At 37.3% G+C, this 25078-nt stretch overlaps 1 protein-coding gene across 5 annotated transcripts in view; it reads right to left on the minus strand.

Annotated features, from left to right (window-relative positions):
• The window catches only part of Pan3 (poly(A) specific ribonuclease subunit PAN3), a 103534-nt gene that overhangs the window by 20950 nt on the left and 57506 nt on the right, over positions 1 to 25078 (minus strand). For 2 of the 5 annotated variants that reach the window (XM_057763965.1, XM_057763968.1), the window contains 6 exons: positions 6626 to 6873; positions 6119 to 6223; positions 5012 to 5069; positions 1301 to 1459; positions 911 to 1027; positions 720 to 821 (listed from right to left, as the gene is read on the minus strand). In XM_057763965.1, coding sequence (XP_057619948.1) covers positions 720 to 821; positions 911 to 1027; positions 1301 to 1459; positions 5012 to 5069; positions 6119 to 6223; positions 6626 to 6873 — 789 coding nt within the window. Of the gene's footprint in view, positions 1 to 719; positions 822 to 910; positions 1028 to 1300; positions 1463 to 5011; positions 5070 to 6118; positions 6224 to 6625; positions 6874 to 21374; positions 21493 to 25078 lie in introns of all 5 variants that reach the window. The other 3 variants (XM_057763964.1, XM_057763967.1, XM_057763969.1) reach the window with 2 other exon arrangements.

Below are 25078 nucleotides of genomic sequence, written 5' to 3' on the forward strand. Positions count from 1 at the left end.
GCAGGTGACACAACAAAGAGAGACAGGGCCACACTGTCCAATGCCTGTGTAACCACAGCTCTCTCCTTTCAGCTGTCAGAGTGCAGAAAGCACGATTATGAGCAAACCCAAGTATTATGCTTTGTATTCAAGAAAATCTTAGGATTAAAGCACAGCTACCAATGTGATGCTTCATTTTTGGCTTTACACTACAAAGTGAGATCATACACAAAAATGTAAGTTTTGACATCTCAAAATGGATTGGTATTTTTTTCTGGTATCATTTCCCCTCAAAATAAGCACATTTTGGACTCTAATTACAAATTTTTAGGGTTTTTTTTTAAATAGTTGGAATATAAAATGACTTTAAATATTAGAAAAGGAGCAGAAAAAAATACTTCATTTAAGTAAAGTTACTTAAAACCTGACTTGACATATAACAAACAAAAGCATATGTTTTGGGAAGTTAGTTTCAAAACTTATCATATAGGAACACTGGATGGTAAGACTATCAAATTATGTTTACAGGGCACAAAAAAGATACTGGCATAAAATCTGAGTCAATACATACACTCTCCTAACTTGCTGCAAACCAATCCCAATTCTTTGAGATGCCTTAAAAAGGGTACAGTAGGGGTCTTAAAATGACAAGAATAAATTTCAATATGTTTTAATACAAAACTATTGTTCCCCAGAAGAAAAGCATGCATCAAAGCATAGTCTGCTCACATCTCTCTTACCCCACTTTCTCTTCGTGAAGTAGGCATCTGCATTAGGGTCATTAAAGTGTCTGCTCATCATAGTTTCTCCTCCAGCATGGAAATCATATGCGAACACAAGAGCTTACAAGAAAACAGAAACGCACATCACAGAAGTCCAGCTTGAGACAGTGAAATTCATGAGCAGAACCACCACAGGACCAGTTACTTACAGGGCTCAGCAAATGCTTTAGTGGTAAACACTTCACGCAGAGTCACAATATTTGAGTGTTGAATTTTTTTCCACATATCAACCAACACCATGCACTTTGTGTTGACAAGACGAAAACCTAAAGAAGAAAATTTTCTACTATAATCAACCACAAATAACAGAGAAATATAAATTTCTAAAATGGTCTATTTTGCCTATAAGGCATCAATTTTCAATTGGGGACAAAAGGAAAGAAAGGAAAGGAGAAAGAAAGAAAACAAAAAGAGAAGTAAAGGAAAAGAAACCTTCTTGTCTTCCAACGTGTGTGATAAATACAGCCCTGTTTCCAGGAGCGTGTGGACAATCTTAGCTCAAGTAATACACTCCTGACAGAGAGACCCATCTTCCTTACCGTGTATCCTCCGAAGGCAATATGGTAGATCATCTTTGCTATTTACAGCTTTGTAGCAAGATGTGATATACCCAAAATTACTTGATTTCTGTATCCGGTTGGGGGGTGGCAGTGGTTCTAGAGGGAAGAGGCTATGGTAGCTGTCAACTTCTGTGGGGACTGCTGAGTAAGTCACAGAAAAACAATTTTCATTCATAAATCACTCACAATATAAAAGAAATAAAATCCATCGATATTCACTGACAAATCCTAATAGATCTGTATCAGAAGACAGTGTAGAACTTACAAGTCTATAAAACTAAGTACAGCTTCAGTACCAGTAAACCAGCTTACAAAGTATCCAAAGCCCAAGTGAAGTTCACATGCTCAAAGTTATTTCCAGTCTCCTGGCAGCAAAATATAGGATTTTTGTTTTCAGAAATAATTACCAGAAATGAGTCATTACTTGATACAACATTTTTATTCTAATAAAAACAAAAATTTGTCATTATCTTTAGAGTATAAAGAAATTTGAAATAAGCAACATTAAAACAGTATGCAAGAATGTACCTATAAACATGACAGATGGCACCAAACTCTTAAAAACCTCAAGCTCAAGTAAGAACAACGGAAGGAAACTATGCTTGCTCCAGTAATTAAGAAGAGGTGCACGTAAACCAGTGCTGACAATGTATTTAAAATAGTCAGGTGAAGGCACAAGAGGGAAATCAGCTATAGCAGGCATTTAAAACAACCTTTTAACTGCTACCATGATTTTAACACCAAACAAATATAAAAGGAAAAGACAAATCCTGTTCAATATACAGGGATTTCATAGCATACTCTATCTGGCTTTAGAAGTTGTACATTTTGAATTTGTGTGCGGTCGCTGTGAATGATTGAAAATGGTCACAGAACAAAAAGGTTATGAATACAAGATGCTTAGCTCCGTCCTTCCTTTAGTCTGCTGAACTTGTGATACACTACTCTTGGATTTAATGAATTTCAAGGCCCCTATGCTGCACTGAAGCTTCCTCATGAACTCACTGAACATAGCTCTCTGAGCTGCAGTTACAGTCTGCTCAGTCCTGAGCACAGAGCACTCTCCTTTTCACCTAGTTTAGCCCACTCTCAACAGTCTTAATTTTCAAGTAACAAAGGGCTGGTCCTTTCTGAAACACTTCCTACTATCCTCAGGCATAGCCCCCTTTCCTATATCAGTGATTAGCAAATTCAACTGTCCTTGCAACTCTCTCTTTAGAGTCTAAGAGTCAGTGCTATGAAAAACTCTGCTTTTCAAACAGCTGTTCTGTGTATAATGTCTTATATAAACGTGTGTAATTCCTGCTGGGCAGTGGTGGTGCACACCTTTAATCTCAGCACTCAGGAGGCAGAGGATCTCTGTGAGTTCGAGGACAACCTGGTCTACAAGAGCTAGTTTCAGGACAGGCTCCAAAGCTACAGAGAAACCTTGTCTCGAAGAAGAAGAAGAAGAAGAAAAATAACCCAAAAATTTGTTTATATTTCCTTGTCTCTAAGCTTCTCCAGAGTAAGAGCTCAATTTCATTAATACAATATCACTAATGTGTAGGAAGTGTTCAGTATATTTATGGATTTGACATAAATTAAGTCTTGGTAAGATAGCTGGGTAAGATAGCTTGGTAAGAAAGCTTTTGATTCATTATGGAAATTATATAAATCACTCAAATAAAAAATAGTAAAAATCAGAATAATATTTATATGCATCTGTTCTTCATGCTCCACTTCACACAGGTTTGAAAGTAACACTGAATCAGTCAGTACTTGTTTTATACCTGAGTTAAAACGCCATCTGGCATTAAGCACCAGATTACAGATTCAGGACTGGGGATGTAGCTCAGTGATAAGAAGCATACATGAGGCTCTGGGTTCAGTGTACCATAGCCAAGGGTGAAAAAGGCAGCAAAAACATTTGTGCTTTACCTAAGGAATCACACATTATTGGTGTCTGATTCTATAGAATGTATTCTACAGTTCTGCAAACCACAGGTAATTGATAACACTGAGAAACAAATCTCTAGAAAGGAATAATATGTCCTGTCAGTGCTGGTTCTACTGATGTCTTTATTTGACATAAACCACATGAACTGCAAACCCTTGGATAGTTTAAACATTTTTTAAAATATTTATTTATTTATTTAGTATGTATACAATATTCTGTCTGTGTGTATGCCTGCAGGCCAGAAGAGGGCACCAGACCCCATTACAGATGGTTGTGAGCCATCATGTGGTTGTTGGGAATTGAACTCAGGACCTTTGGAAGAGCAGGCAATGCTCTTAACCTCTGAGCCATCTCTCCAGCCCCTAAACATTTTTTTTTTTGGAGGGGGGGGTTCTACTCATTTATTCATTGTATCTTAGTGTGGACATCTTAATAGCACTGTCCTTCCAGTCCACAAACGTAGGACACCCTTCCATTGCATCCCAAATTCTTTCAGGGATTCCATGACAAATATTTCAAACTATTTTGTTAAACTTATTCCATCACTGGTATATGCTTATTTGTTATTTATCGGCTATGTGGAAAAAGCTATTTCTGAATGTTGGTTTTGTATCCAACAACTTTGCTGAATCTATAATATTGTTCTAGAACTTTTCTAGAATAGTCTTGTTGTTTTTATAGCAAGTATGACAAACTTTCTGAACTGCAGTTCTAATCGGATGCCTTTATTTCTTTCTCTTGCCTGAGTGCTCTCTCTGGCTAAGGCTTGAAGTACAGATTTGAATGGAAGAGGTAAAAGTGGCATTCATGTCATGTCCAAACTTTAGAGAAAAAGTTTTCGACTCATCCCCATTCACTTTTAGCTGCTAGCTTGTTTTATACATGCTTTCTTAAAACGACCTGCCTTGATCTAGAATCAGAAGTGCTGGATAAATGGCATACAGATATACAGTTTGAGCTTTCTAAAGCAGTTGCAGGTTCAACAATTTAAGCTATCATTACTGAGAACATGCGGATCTATAGCCTACTATACGTTGACAAGTTATCAGATCATTTCCTTATTTCCTTCTTGTGACATATTTGTTGGCTATAAGGATTGTCCATAAAATGCCCACATTCATCTTTGGCCATTTTCCGGATGAGCTGTTTGGTCAGGTCTTTTGTCTATTATTTGTCAGTTGCACAGACTGCAAATATCTCCTTCCAAGATTTAGTTCTTCTTTACAGCAGGTGTCTTTGGGTCTTTTTTTTTTTTTTTAAGTTTTAATTTAGTAGAACTCATCAGTGGTTTTTTTTTTTTCTTGTGATTTTAGCCTGCAGTGCTGGGGAGTAGACCTGAGAGCTTGCACTTCCCAGGTGAATGTTTTCCATTGAGCCCAGTATTTCTTCCCAGGGGAAAAAAAGCTTCTTTGTGTCCTATATAGGACCAATAGGCTTTTACTGTTTAACCTATTAAAAGGCTTTCTCTAGATACTGGTATAAACAGTGGGAGTTTTAAAAGTTCTTAGGCATATAAGCTGTTAATCTAATTTTTTTTTTAAATGGGGCTTAATATATGATCCAGTTACACACCCCACCCACTTATGTGGGTTTTTTCTTTTTCTCTTCCCCCTACTCCCCAAAGACAGGGTTTCTCCATGTAGCCCTGGCTGTCCTGGAAGTCCCTCTGTAGACCAGGCTATCCTGGTTCAAACCCCGAGAGCCTGCCTCTGCCAGGGGTGAGGGAGGAGGTGTATCAATACGCATTTTACCTGGCATGTCTGCTTGATCAATTTGAGCCATTGTTATTAAATGTCTGTTGATCAGCTCCTAAGAACAAGAAACAAGCATATTAAATAACAGATTATAAATAGAGCCTCTGATATCTTAGATTTTTTTCACTGTAACTAAATAATATTTTTTATTTACTACTTTTAATACGCCTATAACATTTCTAGAGACATTAATATATATAAATTCCAACCTTAGATAGACTTGCTACCATAATTAAGGTTGAGTTTACATTTAAAAGAAAAAGGTGCTATGAATCAGAATGAAATATATAAAAGATCTATTAAGCTCATCAATAATTCATTCTAAAATCATTACACAGAAAATGGAGATGTAGCCCAGTGTTTGCCTAGCATGCATAAGGTCCTGGATTCTATCCCCAGCACTGCAAAAATAAATAACTTGCACACATACACTCATTCACGTACACATGCATGCACACACTAGGAGAACCTTTTGCAAAATAAAAATATTTTTGAGAACGCACATGTAAAAAGCTATAAATATCAAGAATATCTAAGTTGTTTAAAACAAAATAAAGTATTTTATAAAACTTACTTTAAAATTTTTGTTAGGTTATTCAAAGCAAAGTTTACTGTATCAAACTACTAGCAACAATTTCAAGGTTAGAAACCATTTAAATTATGTATGCTATATTTAAAGAACCCTTTCCATGTGATGGCTCAGTGAGGAAAAGCACTTGCTGTCAAGCCTCATTAATCTGAGTTTGGTACCCAGAATCCACATGGTGGAAGGAAAAAACCAATTCCCACAAATCTAACTTCCATACGCTTTCCCTAATATATTCAAGTGAGCATGCATATACACACAAACAAAGAAACCCATGTAAAGAGTCCTTTTTGAACAAAGAACACAAAGCACAGAAAGGAAGCACATTTAAATACTAAATTCTATATTTTATACTCTAATACATTATTTAAGATTTCCTTAAACATACACAAAACTTCGATGTTCTAAATCTCCTTGCTTAGGCGATGGTGCGAGACTAGACAGTGGCCTGCACATCCATTCTCCTGCTCTAAAGCATAGCCAATAATCAGTGTCTGCCCTAGCTTCTAAAGGCATACCTGTCGGAGCTCGTCAGCCATGAAGAAGGAAGGTGCATTTGCTTTTGGTTGCATATAAGCAACATGAGGTGCAGTTGGAGGATAAATATGATAGTTTGGAAATACCTAAAATGGCGAGGAGGAGGAAAATGTAATCAATTTTTCTCCATTATAAAAGTTTAATTTTTATCTAATAGCAAAAAATTGATACATTTGAAATGTTTTAATAATAGTGAACTAAACACTTCAGACAACTGTTAGAAGAATACTTTCTGAAAAAATTCATTTTGTAAATTCTCTATTTCGATAATTTTAAATTTTATTTAAAAACAGTAATTTTAAAAAGTCTAAGAAGAAAAGTATTTATTCAGCTATAAAATTTCAGGCCCAACTAGGTCTTTGAATGAGTTAAAAAAGTAAAGTATGTTTTCCCATCCCTATAAACCTCCCAATATGATGGGTGCCCTTCTCGTTAGTGAGGAGCAGCTTTCCTAAGAGTGCCAATTCCCTCTGCAATGGGAGCCGTACCATTCCAGTCAAAGGTGCTGGAGTTGTATCTGTATAGAAGTAAGTCGTCCCTCCGACAGTCTCCTTCTGGATCACCTGACCAGAGGACGGAGTCTGAGAAACAGGGTTATTGGCAGGAGTGGAGGCACTAGGCGGCACCATGAAACTCGCTGGGTTTGGAGTGTGGCTTCTTCTTCTAGGAGCAGGAGAGGTATGTGGAGTAATTTTGGGGGAATGAAGAGGGGAAGATCCAGCAGAGAGTGACATTCCTGGGGAAGATGCAAAAATAGAGTCTTAGTGGAGCAGCAGATTGGTCTTAGAGGGAAAAAAATTCTGAAAATAAAATGTAAACACTAGTGTGGAAGAAACATTAATTTAAAGTGCAAAGAAAAAATCTTGTTTTAAGGAAAATGCCAATTAAAGTAAAGGCAAAGGAGTTTCTTTTTCTTAATATAGTCATTTCCGAATGAATGAGCAACAGGCTGCTTCTTATCAAAGTCGATAACCTAACCCTATAGTAAGAATCACCAGAAATTTAACAAATTAATTTAATGAAATAATGAAAACTACCAGAACTGAGGCTCTTGAATAGCTTTTTCTCAAGTTTTTTTAAACTGTTTATTACTGCCCAAACAACACAATTCCCTAAATGTTATGGTATTAAAATTCAAATTAATAAAAATCTACTAAATTTCTTCAGCCAAATATAACAGCTAAGACTATGTTAAAATACATGGTGGCAAATTAAGCACCAAATCTTTAAACAAGTCCTGTTTTGATGCCTGTATGTAACTCTAGGCATACACCAAATAGCTAGAAATTGGGGCAAATGTGTGTTCAAGTGCAAGTTACTCAACCACAGCCCAAGGACACCACTTGAACAAAAGTACCCTCTCCCACAAATGCTGCAGAGGAGGGAGAAACAGTGTTTTTACCCTTTGGAATATTCCAAGCCAGCTGAGAAAACGAACGAGTAACATGTAAAAGCATAAGATGATTTACAAAACACTCAAACAAAACATATACTGATAACAACATGCATAGATGCAGATGAAATGCAAATTAACTAGAGCCAGGTGAGTTAGTCACAGGTTTAATGAAGGTGGCTGTTTTGAGCTGAGATGGAACAGGTGATCTAGAGCTACAAATCACACTTGTCCAAAAACTGTTTGCTATTTCGGGAATGTCTAAAAACCTTCACAATTGGAAAAAACAAACAAACAAAAAGCCTGAAAAACCTTTGGCCATAGAGCTATTATTAATGGGATGTGTTTCAATTTGTAGTGTCTCATAAGACATCAAGGCTTTGTTTTCAGAAAATAAGGTGAACAAAACTGATGTCTCTAAAGAGCACTTTGCACTTCCAAAGGGCCTCAACACAATGATGGCAACAGTTTATGCGCACCTACCAGCAAGCAGGTAGGTTAGGTATTAACAATATAAGTCAGAACCTAGACACAGAGTTTATGTTCTTTAATCAAAGACACATGTACAAAGCCAACAAGGAGTCAGGACTCAAATGCAAGTCAACTGCAAATTCTCAACCAAGCACCGTCCAATTGCTATAATTCAGCTTCTGCTGTATCAACAATGAAGCAGATCAGAAATTTCAAAAACCTCAGAAGAAACTTTAAAACTCTGTAGCTTTTTTTTTTTAAAAAGAAAACTACTTAGTTAATAATATGGACTGAATTTACATAGTTTCCCCTAAAGCTAATTTCTAAGTATCCCTGAGAGGAAAATCCTGAAGGTCAAAGATGAACAAACTAGTTCACTACTTTTCTGTTTTTATCAGCACTGTGTGTGGCAGTGATCCTGTCCCCTAACCCATGCCAGGCACTAATCTAAACGTTTTCCTGAGCATCAGCCTACTTCATCCTCATACCACAGATGAGCAAACTAACTTAAAGGCCAAAAGAATTATAAGTAAAAACACAGATTAACAGACAAGATTTAAACTCAGATTCAATCAACTCCAATTTCTATCTCATCTGAAGGACAAGAAAGAGAATGTGGAGACATTTCAGTAGCATCAGTGATGACTTGGCTTATGTGGGAGGAGATGTAGCTAAGCTAATGGGAAGGTCTGGGCCCTTCGTAGGTATAAAATTAGAACACAAATCAAGTCTGTAAGACTAAATGCATGCCACGACAAACAACGAAGGGGAGTGGGGAGGGAAAGCTGCACAAGCAGAGTTTACACTAGAGTATCAAGACTTCGCTGAATCATTCTCAATTCTGATAATTTTGTTTGTTTTTTCTGTAGCTTTGGAAACGGTCCTGGGACTAGCTCTTGTATATCAGGCTAGCCTCAAACTCACAGATATCCACCTGCCTCTGCCTCCAGAATGCTGGGATTAAAAGCATGTGCTGCCACCACCAGGCCTCGTGAAACTATTTTAATGCAAAGCTGTAGTCTCTACCTGTGAGTTGAGGCTTACTAGAATTACTCACATACACTGAAACTAAAGCACATTGACACTGAGCATTAGCTAGTACCCACGTGGACACTTAGATAGCTAAAGGTAAAATTACCTACAAAACTAACACTGTGTCACTCACATATTTATAGAATATTAAAGAACAAGGCGGAATTCGCACATAAGTGCTTAAACAACAATGTACCTTGACATGCCTGTTAATAAACACAACACTAAATTATAAACAGCATGGAGGAGTAGAAAAATACTACATAAACAAGTCACACACAAGGGTACTGATTTACAATGAACAAACTGCCTAATCAGGGGAAGATAATCCACAATTAAAAGTCCTTGGCTAAGCACACACCTGAATTCCCAGCACACAGGAGGCAGAGGCAGGAGAAAAACACATCTGAGGTCAGTTTAACCTACAAAGTGAATTCCAGTCTGTCCAGGGTCAAACAGATACTGTCTCAAAAATACTTTAATTAATAATAAAAAATTCCTACTTGAAAACACTTTCCCTTCCACATCTTTAATCACAAAATAATTTCTGAAAGGATTCAGAATCTACTTGTTACAGAAAAAAGTCCCCTACTAAAAATGATATTGGCAAATGATATTTCTTCATTTGAAATTTCATTTCATGTCAGTATCCACCTGCAATTTCTGTCTTTCCTTATGAGAAGGATTATCAGTGGTTATTACAGCACATTGGCACACAGCCAACAGAACGCTAAATCATAGTAAGTAACACGTAACAAATCAGCATAGAAGACAATTTAGAAGAATAAAAACATATATTTTAAATACCTTAAATTAACAATATTCACCATCATAATTTCTCAATTATCTTTTTTTTTTGTCAATCATGGTCAGGGTGACACTGTCTATAATTTCAAGCTCAAAAATCTAAGTAACCAGCCGGGCGGTGGTGGCACACGCCTTTAATCCCAGCACTCGGGAGGCAGAGGCAGGCGGATCTCTGTGAGTTCGAGACCAGCCTGGTCTACAAGAGCTAGTTCCAGGACAGGCTCCAAAACCACAGAGAAACCCTGTCTCAAAAAACCAAAACCAAACAAACAAACACCCAAAACAAACAAACAAAAAAAAAACTAAATAACCGTAAGCATAAACTATTGTAGAGCACCTGGAAAGTGTCTATATAAACAGAAGTGAGAAACAATACAGAGGTAGACAGATACTCAAAGCTATTAGCAAGCAAAGAAATGAGAGACAGATAACTCAGGCTGATTTATGGCAAAAAAAAAAAAATATATATATATATACCATTGCTTTTAGAGGCGTAATTGTATTTCTAAATTATTATTATTTTCTGGTTCTTTGAGAAAGTAGTTCTCTGTAGTCCTGGCTGTCCTGTCACTTGCTCTGCAGACCAGGCTGGCCTCAAACTCAAGAGATCTGCATACCTCTGCCTCCCAAGTGCTGGGATTAAAGGCATGTGCCACCACACCCAGCCAGATTTCTCTAGAACTCTTAAAAGAAACAAAAACAAAAAAAGACTTGCAAACAGTAATTTAAAAAATTCATCAAATTAAATGAGATTATACAAATTAAAAGCTAATAGATATGAACTCAATCATCCCCCCCCCCAAATAGAACAAGTAGTTTGGATAATACTGTTTCTGAGCACACAAATGCCCTCTTCAACCCGATGGCAGTAATGGATACACAGTACCAGAAAAGAGTGTCCCACACAAGAGTTTATAATACAGTTAGGAATAAAAAACAAGAAAAACAAGACGAAGAGCTAAAGCAGAATTTGAAGATATTTGAAATATAGCCTTGAGTCCATAACACATGGAGAATAGAACCAAAATCCTGTGCAAAGCAAGGACTCTGGAAAAGATGTAAGAGCAGTGAATACAGAGCTAGAGAAAGAAAAGGGAGTCTGCTTGTACAGAAGGGAAGGAATGGGCAGAGCTTGATTTGAAGAAACTGGAACATTACACCCTGTAGGCACTACTCAAGTTAAACTGTACTTTGCAAATTAGAACAATACCAGTCAACCCATATACATCTCATGCACAGGCCTAAGACGGCACTTTACAGGAATGTGATACAGACAGACACTTAGAGGAAGGAAGCACTACACTACCTTGATGAATGCCTCCACTCTCAGAGAGTGCATGCATGGTCCCCAAAAAAGCAATCCCACTTGGGAACTCAAACCTAAATGGTGGCACACACCAATAATCCTACCACTCAGGACGCAGAGGCAGGACTTCCAGTTCAAGGCCAGCCTGTGACATGAAGCTAGATTCTATTACAGAAATCAAAAAGTAATAAAGTTCAAATGCACAATATTCATGACAATTCACACTGATGCAAAATATCCCAGATATCAGCATATACAGGGAGCTATGAAAAATAAATAACTCTCACTATTAAAACAAAGGATATAAAAATCAACAGAGCAAATAAGCTCTTTAAAAGTTAAAAAAAAAAAAAAAGCAAAAGCATCAAAATTAAAAGAAAAAGCTCTCAGAAGGTGAACTAAAGCAGATCAACAAAAGACACCGAGGAGACTAGATAAAAAAGAGTACAAAAGACTGATTAAGAGATATAAAATATAAAATGAAGTTGAACATCCAGGAGAAAAAAAAGTTTTGAAGAAGCAATATTCAATCAGATAAAACAGAACACCACCAACAAAAAACCATACACACCTCATCGATAAATTCTAAGAACAATGGCTCTGAGGAGAAAGGGAGGGGAAGAAGGTAGGGGTGTGTGTGGGGGGGGGGGGAAGGGGGGAAGGCCTCTACTTGAACTGGAAAACACATCAGAACACTAGTCTATTTTAGGACTCATCGCTGGAATTTTTGTGGTAAAAAACAATTCAACAACCAATTCATTAAGAAAACAATTCCTTACCTAAAAACCCTGGAATGTAAGAGTGGTAGGATATTATTAAAAAAAAAAAAAAAAAAGTCTGAGATATTTCAAAGCACAAATGGAGGTCAAATTCTAGAAAAGTGTAATACTGAGAAAGGAGATAAGCTAAAAGCCATTAAAGATTAGTACTTGCTGGCAGTGTAGCTCAATGACAAAGGGCTTTTGCTTAGTGAGCACAAATCCTTGTGTTCTACCTCAGCACTGAAAAACAAGTGGAGAAAAGGAAGAAAAAAAAATTTCTTGTACTTTTTACTTAGGAGGATGAAAATTAAAACCTTAGGGTGATCAACCTAGAAATCACAGCAAACCAGCTAATTCAAGTACTCAGGAGGAGGATCACAAGGGGGAGGCCTTGCCTTGCGGGAACAGTAATAAAACAGAAACGAAGCACATCATGTTCAATACAAATTTCATACTATATGTAGAACAGCTTTTAAAATGTATATAAAGAGAGAAAGAGAGAGAGCCAGGTGTAATGGCCTTTAATCCCAAAGCACTCAGGAGACAGAGGCTGGCAGACTCTGAGTTAGAGGCCAGCCTGGTATACAAAGGAGTTAAAAGACAGCTAGGGCTGTTACACAGAGAAACCCTGCCTTGAAAAACCAAATAAACAAACAAACAAATAAACTGAAAGTCCTAAAAACTAAAACCATGAAACTGTAAGAAGAAAACAGGTGTAAGCCCCTGTGGCCTTCAACTGAGCAATGGTCTTGATGCCTACGGCACAAACAATAAAGAAAAACATGTAAAATGTTCAAACTGGGACTAATAAGAACTTACATTTGTGTACTTTATAAGGAGTGATCATGGCGGGAAGGCTGCAGTAAAAGTCTAGTGTGTGCAATAGAAAGAGAACCATTTAGAGCGCACAATAAAAACAACTGAATTAAATAACTATGCAAACAATTTGACCAGAGATATCTTCAAAGACAACATATAAATGACAATTGAGCATATGTAAAGAAACATAACACTAGGGACATGAAAATCAGAACCACAATGACATACCCTATCATTCTCTAGAATGCTTACAGTCAATTAAGAGCATGGTAACAAATGCTGTTGGTGAGGAAGGATGAAATCTGAGCTCTTATTCTTTCTGACAGAAATGTAAAACGGTGGTGCAGTGATCTTGAAAAGAATTTAGCAGTTCTTTAAGTTATTAAAGTTACCATGTCCTGAAAATTCCAAAACTGTGTATTTCCCAGTAGCAGTAAGAACATATGTCCATGCAAGGAATGTATGTGAATGCCCAAAGCACACGATCATCACTAAGTGTAACCAATCCAAATTATCTGTCAACTGAGAAACGGCTCAGAGAGATATGGTGTACTGCATAGACTACAACAAACAAGAACCCACACTACTATGGCAACCATAAAACACTAAATTAAAATGGCCAAGTACATAAGGACCACTAAGTACAAGATACTATTTGCATGAAGTTCACAAATGGGCAAGCCTAGGAATAGAAAAGCAGAGCTGTGGCTCTAAAGATGGGAAAAGAGAAGAGTACAGACTAGAAAAAGCACAGTTTATCTACTTAGCTCATAGTCACAGTTGCAGTCTTGTGACTACACCAAAATCAAGTGAGCCACATGCACACTTAAGGTTTTAGTCTTGCAATATGTAAACTAAATACCAACAAAAATACTTAATAACCAAATAATTCCAATGACCTAGTTGAATGAGGCAGGGGAGCAATGAAATAGAACATACACAAAACCTGCCTCATTTACGTTAACTAGTGGTAAAAAAAAAAAAAAAAAAACGCATAAACTACACACAAACGAGTAGACTTTGGAAAAAATAAATTCTTTTATGTTATTCAGATGACAATTCTACTTAAATGAACCTAAAAAATATGCTAGTTCAGCAAAAGTAGCAACAATATGCACAAGCTAAATATATCTGTGTGGGAAAGAATGCATTGAAAAAGTGAGAATAGAACAATTAAGAAACACAAACAAAGAGGAAGTTAGAAAAACAAATGGGGGGGAGTAGTAATTACATCAATAATAGTGAGAGGCGATCAACACCATAGTCCTTAAGATATTCTAGACTTCTGTAGGAATTGATCAAGACAACAAGGCTGCTCTTGCAGAGGACCTGGGCTCAGTTCCCAGGGAAGCACATGGTGGCTCATAACCATCTGTTAACTATTTCTAGGAAACTCAGTGATCTCTCTCTGGTCTCCATGGGCACTGGCACTGTGTTCTAACACAGAACACATACATAGGCAAAACACATAAAATTAAATAAATATACCTTTAAGAAAAAAAGACATCAGGACACCAAAAAGAAGCTCAAATATACATGAAAAACAAATATTAAAAAGGCTGAAAAATGGTTCAACAATTAAGAGCACTGCCTGCTCTTCTTCCTGGGTTCAATTCTCAGCACCCACAGGACAGATAACAATCATAGTAACAGAAGTTCTGGGGATTCAGTAACCTGTGATTACTGCATGCATACTGGGAAACACCCTTACACAGAAAATGAAGAAAAAAAAAAGATGGTAAAACAAACTTCAGGGAAAAGGTGACTGAAGTAGCTCTAATGCTATTATTTTTTTTTTTTTGAAAAAGAAAACATGTAAAAATACAAAAAGACAAATGTCAAGAAAGATCCTTAATCCCAGCACTAAGGGGACAGAGGCAGGCAAATCTCTGTGCGTTTGAAGCCAACCTGATATACAGAGTTACTTCCAGGACAGCCAGGACTATATAGAAAAACCCTGTCTGGGGAAAAGGGGAGGGGCATTATGACGTCATCATCATCTCCCACCAGGGAAAGAAAATGTTAACGAAAAAGATCAATTTGAACACTTCTAATAAAATTAAAGTTAATAAAGAGTTAACCTATATAAGGCATAGTTCTTAAAACTCAGTAAGGAAAACAAAACAGCGGCTTGCCTCTCATCCCAGCACCGAAGAGGAAGTGACAGGCAGATTTTTATGATAAGAGACCCACCAGGGAGAAATAGCAAATTCCAGGCTAGCCACAAACACATTCTGAGACCCTGTCTCAGATTAAAACACAAAGGAACCAGAAGGAAATAAATTATGCAACTAATAATACAAAATTCAAAACCCTCAAACATAAAGGTATCTGTGTACTGATAAAGAAAAGGAAATTATTATTTATGTACGTGTGAGTGTGTGTGTGTGTGTGTGTGTGTGTACATGATGTAGGTAGCCATATCCATGTGAGGATGTCAGAGATCAATAACATGTGTCTTCCTCTATCATTCACCATTGTACTTTTAAATTAAATTATTGTGTGTGTGTGTGTGTGTGTGTGTTGGGGGAAGGGACAGACAGACACAGACTGCACTTGTGTGCAATGCCTATGGAGCCCAAAAGAATGGTTAAGAATCCTTGGAGCTTGAGAGCCACCAGACATGGGTTCTGGGAAGTGAACTAAGGTCCACTGAAAAAATGATCAAGTGTTCTCAGTCACTAAGCCGTCTCTCTAACATCTCCATCTAATTTTTTGAGGCAGGGAACTAACTAGCTAGACTGGCTGACCAGCAAGCCTCTGAAATGCTCCTGTCCCTGCCTCCTAGAACATGTGCCTCTGTACTCTGCGTTTTATTATGTGAATGTTTACTGAGAATTCAAACTCGGGTTTTGAAGCTTGCTCAGCAATCATCTTAGCAATGAGCCATTTCCCCCAGGCTCCAAGAAACAGAAATTGAAACTGGCTTCTCAGACTGGTAAAAATAATACAGTTTTATTGGGGGCTGGCAGTGGGTAAAGGCATTTACTGTCAATTATGATGACTGGAGGTCCTCTAGGACACATACAGCATAAAAAACATTAGCTGGATGATTTAGCAGTTAAAGCGTTTGCTGTAAAAGCCTGATTCCTGGAACCCATGGTAAAGGAAGGAGAGTCATTGAGTAAGTGTCTCGTAAGTAAATGGTAAGGGTATTTTAAATTCCATTCTAGAACAATTATAAAGCAGTCTTTTCAGAGTAAGATGGCTCATCAAGTCAAAGTGCTTACCTTGAAAGCATTGTAACTTGCATCTGATGCCCATAGGCCATGTAAACGTGAAAAATCCATTCTAAAAAGTTGTCCTCTGACCTCCATTTGTGCTTAGTGATATATATATGCCCACCCCACAACACACATAACATTTTTGTGGGACAGTAGTGGCACATGCCTTTAATCCCAGTACTCAGGAGGCAGAGGCATGCGGATCTCTGAGTTTGAGACCAGCCTGATCTGTAGAGTGAGTTCCAGGACAGCCAGGGCTACACAGAGAAACTCTGTCTCAAAAAACAAAAATAAACTCCCAATTTAAAATAAAGTAATTCTTTTCTTCAATGGGAAAATTTAAAACAGATGTTTCCTCAGAAACAAATGTATCCAAGGTTCCCAGGATGACCATCATACAAAACTGTAAAACACTGGTTTTAAAAGAGGCAACAGGGGCTAGAGAGATGGCTCAGTAGTTAAGAACACTGGCTGCTCTTCCAGAGGTTCTGAGTTCAATTCCTAGCAAGCGTTTGGTGGCTCACAACCATCTCTATTGGGATCTGATGCCCTCTTCTGGCATAAACGTACACAAGCAGATAGAACACTCATACAACAAACAAACAGCTGGAAACAATACAAATATGTCATGTGCCCAAATTTATATGACAACAAACTAAGGGCTTAGCTATCGTATGAGGGGGGGAAAAGTAAGTCAGACATAAAATTAGCATTTGTAGAAAATTTAAAAGCTATTATGTATCTACACAACAGAAAAAAAATGAACCAAGAAAACCCTTGCTTCTTAAGGACATCGATTCTGATACTACCTGAGAAGAAGTCTAACAACCATGTGTAAGATCCAAACACAAAGCTATAAAATTTCACAGAGAGTTTTAAGATAAACATGTTAAAGACAATTTGGAAAACAAAAATATGGTGGGATGGACTTCTCTTCCAGACAGACAGTGCTGTAAAGAAGAGTCTCTTCACTTCTAACAACTTGCTCCTCCTACCGATACCAGCCCACTTTGTCAACACAAGACATGCTAGGGAGCTGTCCAGAATGTACATCAACCTTCACTTTTCTAAAATAAGATATTTAAAAGTAACAGCATCAGAAAGATATTGAACATTCCTTATGTTATTGCCTGTAAGTAAAGCTGCTTGACAATATAACTCTTAAATTCTTCAGTAAATTTAAGTGATTAAAAACACTTTGAGTCCAAGACTCACACATTCAGAAAGTCACTAGGATGCATACCACTCAGCATATAGTTCTACTAACAGCTAAGATGTATCACTGTGATGATCAATAGTGGTTAGAGAAAAGAACACAGTTGGAACCTAAAGGGACAATACATTCTGTGGTCCATGAATACACTCAGCACTCTGTATGTGCAATTTACATGCAAGGAAAAACCTATGAGGATTTGATGCCTGAAGTTGTTACTATGGACCAGTCCCACAGGTATCACCTGGACGAGCATAAAAGAATTATGAAGTCTGGAAAGAAACAGACTGTGTAACACAAACACCACTGCAGAAGAGCATTTTAGCAAGAAAAGACTGAGAAGTCTTCAAAATTCAGTTCTCATATACCAGCTGGGCAGCAGCCTCCCAAGCAGGCCTTTAAGGATTACACTTTGGGCCAGATTTCTGCATGGATACCATAAATTGTCCCCAGGATGGCTATCATTTGATCATTACTTTGCTCTACAACTATAAGAAAAACTAAGAGCAAATGTTCTGGACTTCTTGACTAGATACATTTTTCATAAAAGAAGAGAAGAGAAAAAGGTTTGGGGAAATAAGAGAACACAGTAACGAACAAGGGATATAGTTTGTTGGTAGTCTTCACCAGCGCGGTACCATAAGGACATGAGTTTGAGACCCAGTACCCCACCTCCCCCTCCACACACACACAGGTTACAGGCACATATGCTGATTTTAAAAGGTTAACACTGAGACTAGAGAGATAGATCCGTGGTTAAGAGCACCTACTATTCCTCCAGAGATCATGAGTATGGTTGCTAGCACCCTCACTGGGTGAGGCTCAAAAATACATGTTAACTCCAACTCTAAGAAACACAATGCCCTCTTCTGGCCTCTCAGGAAAGGTGTAGGCATGTACACATATATACAATACTCTCTCTCACTCTCTCTCTCTCTCTCTCTCTCTCTCTCTCTCTCTCTCTCTCTCTCACACACACACACACACACACACTTTTTAAAAAAAAAAAAGGTCTTTAAAAATAAAGGCAAAACTGGCATAGAATATGAAAGGTCCTGAACCCAGAACCAAATCAGAAATGGGGAAATGTAAGCTTTAAAAGGAACACTGACTCAACATTTCAATAGATAAAACTGTCTTTTAGAGGCTGGCAAGTTAAGTCAGAGCAAACAAGGTCAATTAAATGATCTTTGTTTAGAGTACTGATATTTTAAGAAGAGAAAGTGATGTTTTAAGAAGACAGAGAAGGCTGGGCGGTGATGGCGCACGCCTTTAATTCCAGCACTCGGGAGGCAGAGGCAGGCGGATTGCTGTGAGTTTGAGACCAGCCTGGTCTACAAGAGCTAGTTCCAGGACAGGCTCCAAAACCACAGAGAAACCCTGTCTCGAAAAACCAATAAATAAATAAATAAATAAAGTTCACTTACTACATCTATTAAAAAAAAAAAAGACAGAAGTGTCTAAAAGACACTTAATGATGAAAATTTTTCTCCATGTAACAGTTATTTTACATAGTTAAGACATTAGAAAAGTTGATGGAAGACATACTAACTTAAAAACTTACTAAAATAAAATAGTTTTCTTACTCTTATGTTGTTTTGTTTTGAGACATTGATTCATTATGAATGCAAGGACAGCCTTAAACTCACTTTGTAGCTAGCATAGATTGGGCTTGAACTGACAATAATCCTCCCTTCTCCTTAAGAATCTCTATGTGTATCCTTTGCATACCCTTTGATCACATGTTTTTAATAAGATAATCATTATTAGAATAAACTTACAATTCTAGATTTAGAAATCCTCAGGGTCAATTCATAACAGATAACACATTGAGTTACCAATTAATTCAAGATTATTGTTTATAATAAACCGGAAATTTGAATCTAATTCACTAAAGCAACTGCTTTTAAAACTCCAATTTTAAGCCCAAAGAAGGTGAAGCTTTCCCCACTCCTTACACACTCCTTATCTACAGCTGTGCACAGTTCAGGTTTCCTTGGTCAGTAACAACAGAAATGGACTCAGGTGCTAATATATGCAGAAACTTACTCTGCCCAATTTAACCTAGATTTACAAACTTAGTGACTTTGTAAAACAATATACCTAAAAGAAAAAGTTACAGGATAAAGAGGAATACCACTAAATGCAAATATACTTTTGAATTTCTGAACATATCCTAAAAGATCAAAGCTACATTTCCCTGTTCAAGTTCCTAACACACTGCACTAAACTTGTTTGTTACATGGTTGCTCCTAAGGCTTAGGTCCTGGGAACCTAGTATGTGCTACAGACAAAAAAAAAAAAAAAAAAAAGAATTCTGATGGTTTTAAAATTTAAAGGATTTCTGGAGAATCCTAGCAATGTGGATACATGTTTGGGTCTTTTCTTCACCAAAATACATGATCTATCTATCCCCCCCCCGCAACTTATCATTAATTGATGGGCTATATTTTACTGAAAGAAGCGGGGGGGGGGGGGGGGGTGACCTTAGGAACCAGGAATATGATAAATCTTGATCATGTTTTTGGTCATGTTTGTGTCTATGAAACTAATGGTAATAACTATTGAAATTATGATCATTTTATTATTTTATTTAAAACTGCTAAAAGGGATGAGAAAAAGAATTATTAAAAAGTAGATATAAGCCGGGCGGTGGTGGCGCACGCCTTTAATCCCAGCACTCGGGAGGCAGAGGCAGGTGGATCTCTGGGAGTTCGAGGCCAGCCTGGTCTACAAGAGCTAGTTCCAGGACGGGCACCAAAACTACAGAGAAACCCTGTCTCGAAAAACCAAAAAAAAAAAAAAAAAAAAAAAAAAAAAGTAGATATAAATGAAAAGATTAGGTCAAGCATCATACAGGCATGAGGTTAAACATTTTTTTCTCTTTTAAGATTAATTTATGTGTATGGGTGCTTCGCCTGCAAGCATACAATATGCAGGACATAGAGGCAGTGCCTGTGGAGGCCAGAAGAGGACACTGGATCCCTGGAACTGAGCTGAAGATGGTTGTTAACTACTATATGGTGCTAGGACTCATCAAACACTGGTCCTCTGCAAAATGAGCCAGTCAGTGCTCTTAACTGCTAAGCCATCTCTCCAGACCCATACAGGTGTATTTTAACTTCAGATTTAATTACACAGTAGACTGTATAAAACATCACCCTACCAACAAACAGTATCAAAAGAATTCATAAGAAAAAGCCAGGAGAATATTAGATATTATTTCATCTAATAATTTCTTTCTTCAATAAAATTCAGTTTTGCAAGTAATTCTTAAAACTGGCCTACAGAATAGTGAATGTCATGATTCTGGTCATAGTAATAACCATGCTGCAGCTGACAGACACCAAGTTGAACTGTATATGAAAGTCCAAGTTTTCAAACTGCAGTGTGAGGTGACTTGACACCTCCAGCTTCTAGCCTCAAAAATAAAAAGATATTGAAATTTACCTGTTTTCAACGTTGGAAAAAAATTCCATGATTCCTATTTTTAAATCACATTAGCTTTCACATAACTAAATTTAATCTTAACAAGAACATATTTTCAATCCTTCAAAATAACAATCAAAAATATCTCTATATAATGTATGTGGCCTAGAAAATTAAAGAAAAAAGATTTTTCTTTCTGTAGCATTTTTAAATCCTCAGTACAAATTAAAAATCTATAACTAAACATATTATTAATCTTATTTTCTTTAACTTTCCTGCCAAAAAAGCTCTTAAGTTTTAAGGTAAAAATTACCTTATTAATATTTCTTGACATTTACTAAAAATCACATTGAAATATTAGCCACAGTCTGGAATACTTACACACTGATCTGATAAAATACTTAATCATCAAATTGCATCCCACTTAACCCTACCAGTTTCAAGCCACGAGTGCATATACTCTCTTGCAAAGATTAAATATCCAAGTGCCAAAGATTTACTCAAGACAGCTTATAACCCCATGTGAAAAAAGGGCAATTTGGATTTTTTGAGCCACAAATACCCTATGCTGACTGCTCAGGACATACAAATTCCAATTTCTTCATTTTACAGAATTATTCCATGATGTTTTGTGATTAAAATGAAAACAGAGTCAATAAGAATATTAATTAATTGCCAAAATAGATTCCTTCACAAACCCTGTTTTCACAACAGCAACCCCTTATCATTAGGGGAATTAAAAGTTGCTGAACTCGACAATCCCTCCAGTTAAACAAACAGACCCCTCATAGAGCTGTCCAACGCTGCCCAAACTATCCATCCTTTAGTCGAATCAGTCAGTTTCATGAATTGTAGGATTTATCTTCAAGTCCAGTGCTGACTCAGAGGGTAGCTTGTTCCCTAGAGAAAACAACCAACAAAAATCAGAACAGCTACTGCTCATAGGCTCTTTCAACACCCAAGTGGAGAGGACATACTTATAGGGTCCAAAGAGAGAGAGAAGAGAGAGAAGAGAGAGGAGAGAGAGAGAGAGAGAGAGAGAGAGAGAGAGAGAGAGAGAGAGAGAGAGAGAGAGAGAGAGAGAGAGAGAGAGAAGAGAGAAGAAAGGCAGAGACAGATCAACTACAGAGTAGTCAATAACCAAGGGCATCTATATGCCACAGCAGCTGCTCCAAGGGTTCACTCAGTTACAGCAAGAATGTTAACTAGTCAACAGCGTTTCTAAGAAAAGCTACCACACAGAACCGCCTGGTTCCTGAGAGAGAAGGCACTCTAGATGGCAAGTACTCCAAAGGCCAAATCCTGTTTGATCTCTCTTTGAAAGGCTGCCTTAGGAAGGTATTATGGTAGAGAGCATTAGCCTCTTCACTCCAAAGCAGTAAGCTTTGAAGCAGCTTTGCTTCAGGTTGTTCCTTAAACACAAGGTTTTCATTCTGCAGTTTATTATTCTCATTCAAAATGTAGGAAGAGTTAAGAAATACTCCTCTTCAAGTCTAGCATTGTGACCCGTCTTCCCTGGTATGTATGTCTAAAAAAAAAAAGTCTACTTGCAAAGCCTTTGAGCTTCAGGATACACCTCAACAATACAAGGCAGCCATTCCATTTCAATAGTTAGTGGTGTTTGTTGTAATACTATGCTACCATGAAAAAGAGAGTCATTAAAAAGCAAAGCCAAAAATGTAAAGAAACCCAAAAGCTCAAGTTAATTACAAAATATCTCTCTGAAATGACCAGAGAGAAGTTAACCTACACAACTTTTCATTTTTTATTATTTTATGTGTACTGGTGGGGAGGGGAGATCCTTGCATGTATGCCTGTGTACCTTGTGTGTGCCTAGTGCCCTTAGAGGCCAGGAGAAGGTTTTAGATCCCCTAGAACTGGAGTTTGAAGTAGTTGTGAGCTGCCAATTGGGTGGTAGGATTAGAACTCAAATCCTTTGGAGAGTAGCAAGTACTCTTCCTTAACTGCTGAGTCCTCTCTACAGTCCATAATTTTTCATTTTAAAAAACTTGATCAGTGTTAATAAGTAATCAAGAATGTAAACACACCCTAATAAAGACAACTGTCTTATTTCCATATCTTAAGATGGAAAATTCTTGGTGTCAATCTCAGGCCCTCGGATCTCTGATTTGTAGCAGAAGATATGTTGGTGACTGCATCTTGAAAACTGTACTCATTTGAACACTGGCATCTGGCATTTGGGCAATCTATCTTTTACAACAAAGCTAAGAGACTCTTGAATGCAATAAATGGTATCTGTTATGTACGATCAATGGGAAAATGACAAATGGACACTCATAGCATTCCTGTATTCTGTGATTCAAATGAGGGAATCTACAGTGAAAAGCTGAGAGAGCTCTTTGCCCTAACACGGTATGTAGTGTCCTTCCTACTGGAGTGGCTTTCAAAACTACTTAAAAATCATGGGCTTCCTTAAATGCTTCATGGCTCTCTGCCAGTGCTCAATTTGAATGTTTTAGCTATTTCCCACTATTTATCACATCAGCAAAACATAAATGCAGGCCACAATTAATCTGCATTTGCTTTTGAACATACTGACATCAATATAACTTGTGATGAGCTGGGATATTTTCATGTAGACCACAAATGAAAAGTCTGTTCCTGTCAACCTCATATTTTACACAAAAACATTTTTATAAAGTACTGCCTCTGCAATAATCTTTATTTATATGTTCATGTGCTCAAAATAAATGAGCACACAACTCATAGAACCATGATGTTCATATCACCACATGACAACACAGAAAGAGAGACTGAGGAATTTCCAAGCAAATGTTACCTCTCACAATTTCAAAACAAAATAACCTCAGTTTGATCCTTCTAAGTAACTCTGTGAGTTAGTGTAATAAATTTGACCATGTAAATCCCAAGTCTGTCTAATTTCAAATCCTGAGGCTATATAAAGACATCATGAGGGCTCTACCTGGAAACCACCATTCTGAGTACTATTCTGATTTACTGGCTCCCGAGAGGCAGAACAATCCAAGGCTTTTCTGCCATCTCCTGCTACATGTGCTCCAAGATTTCTTATCTCTTCTACTAGTTCTCTCAGTTCTGAAACTTTGGAGGTTTCAAATACAATGTGTCCAACTTTGAAGAATAGCAAAATTGTTAAAGATATAAAAGACAGGCGATCAGATAATTTTTTGATTTCCATATCACACAGCCTGTTAAAAAAAATCAACTGGAAAGATAAATCAAAAGGTCTGGGTACTGTCAAAAAGAACTATCCACATAAACTAGTGGCTGGTTGGAATTTAGAATGTACAACATGAAAGTAAAACAGTAGCAGTAGAACAAAAAAAAAAAGAAAAGAAATAGAAAAGATCTTGGGTATTCCCAGGAACTCGAGTTCTTCAAAATCAGCATTTAAGAATTAATGGCTATTCCAAGCAGAAAATCCTACTCCAAGCCTAGCCTAGCCTAGGGCTCATGACAATGCCTGAACCAGAACTTTCTTCCCATTTGTTCAAGTCTTGATGCAACTCAAGACTTTTTTTTTTTTTTTGGAAGTTCACTGACTAGGTAATTCATTTTAAAACTGGTTAAACAGGAAAAAAAAAAAATCAAGCAAATGGGTTCTCAATTGGGAGAACAAACCTGTAGTTTGGGGGTGGGGGAAGGTTTGCTTCTTCTTCCTGTTGGTAGTGGTGGTAATTTATCAGGTGGGGTTTCTCTGTGTAGTCCTGGCTGTCCTAGAATTTAACTGTAGACCAGGCAGGATTCCAACTCAGAGCTCTGTCTGACTCTGCCTCCCAAGTGCTAGGATTAAAAGCACATGCCACAATGTCCAGCTCAACTGTGTTATAAACAGAAAGAAACCTTGTCCATCCTCTAAAACTAATCTCAAATGTTTTCTTTTCCATGAAAGTTTATTAACAGAACATCCTTACATAAATCAGGTAAAATACACCTTCAAATTTTCTGACATCTTGAGCTCTCCACCTCTAGAATTAAACGGCTGTGTCAAGAGTTAGGAGAATTTTTAAATTACACATAAAGGTGAATGCTCCTAATCTGAGGTTTCAGAGTTAGGTCTCAATGGGGAGAGGGAAGCCTGCATGCTTGATCACAGTCATCACAGGTAACTATATTCTCTACATTTGAAAGCTCCCTGGAACTTCTAAAGAAGAGCAGGCATTGAACAAGAGTTAATGTTTACTAATGGCCCATGTGTGATCACAAAAACAGATTAAATGACAGTCTCCAGAACCATTTCACTTCAGAGAATGAAATACACACAGCAAAACATGGAGATATAAACTATGAAAGTCTAATCAAAGACTCAACACCACAAAAGCATATAAGTGGAAAATATTTATAAGGCTAGAGAAACAGAAATGGTGTGGTGGAAAAAGGGCATTTAACCTTGATCAATGAAAGGAAGGCAAAAGCTCAGCAAGCAAGTATTTTTCTTCAAGATTTTTTAAAATTATCATTTATACATTTAGTGTCTGCGTGTATG

This window comes from Chionomys nivalis, chromosome 3 (assembly GCF_950005125.1).
Source record: "Chionomys nivalis chromosome 3, mChiNiv1.1, whole genome shotgun sequence".
NCBI lineage: Eukaryota > Metazoa > Chordata > Mammalia > Rodentia > Cricetidae > Chionomys > Chionomys nivalis.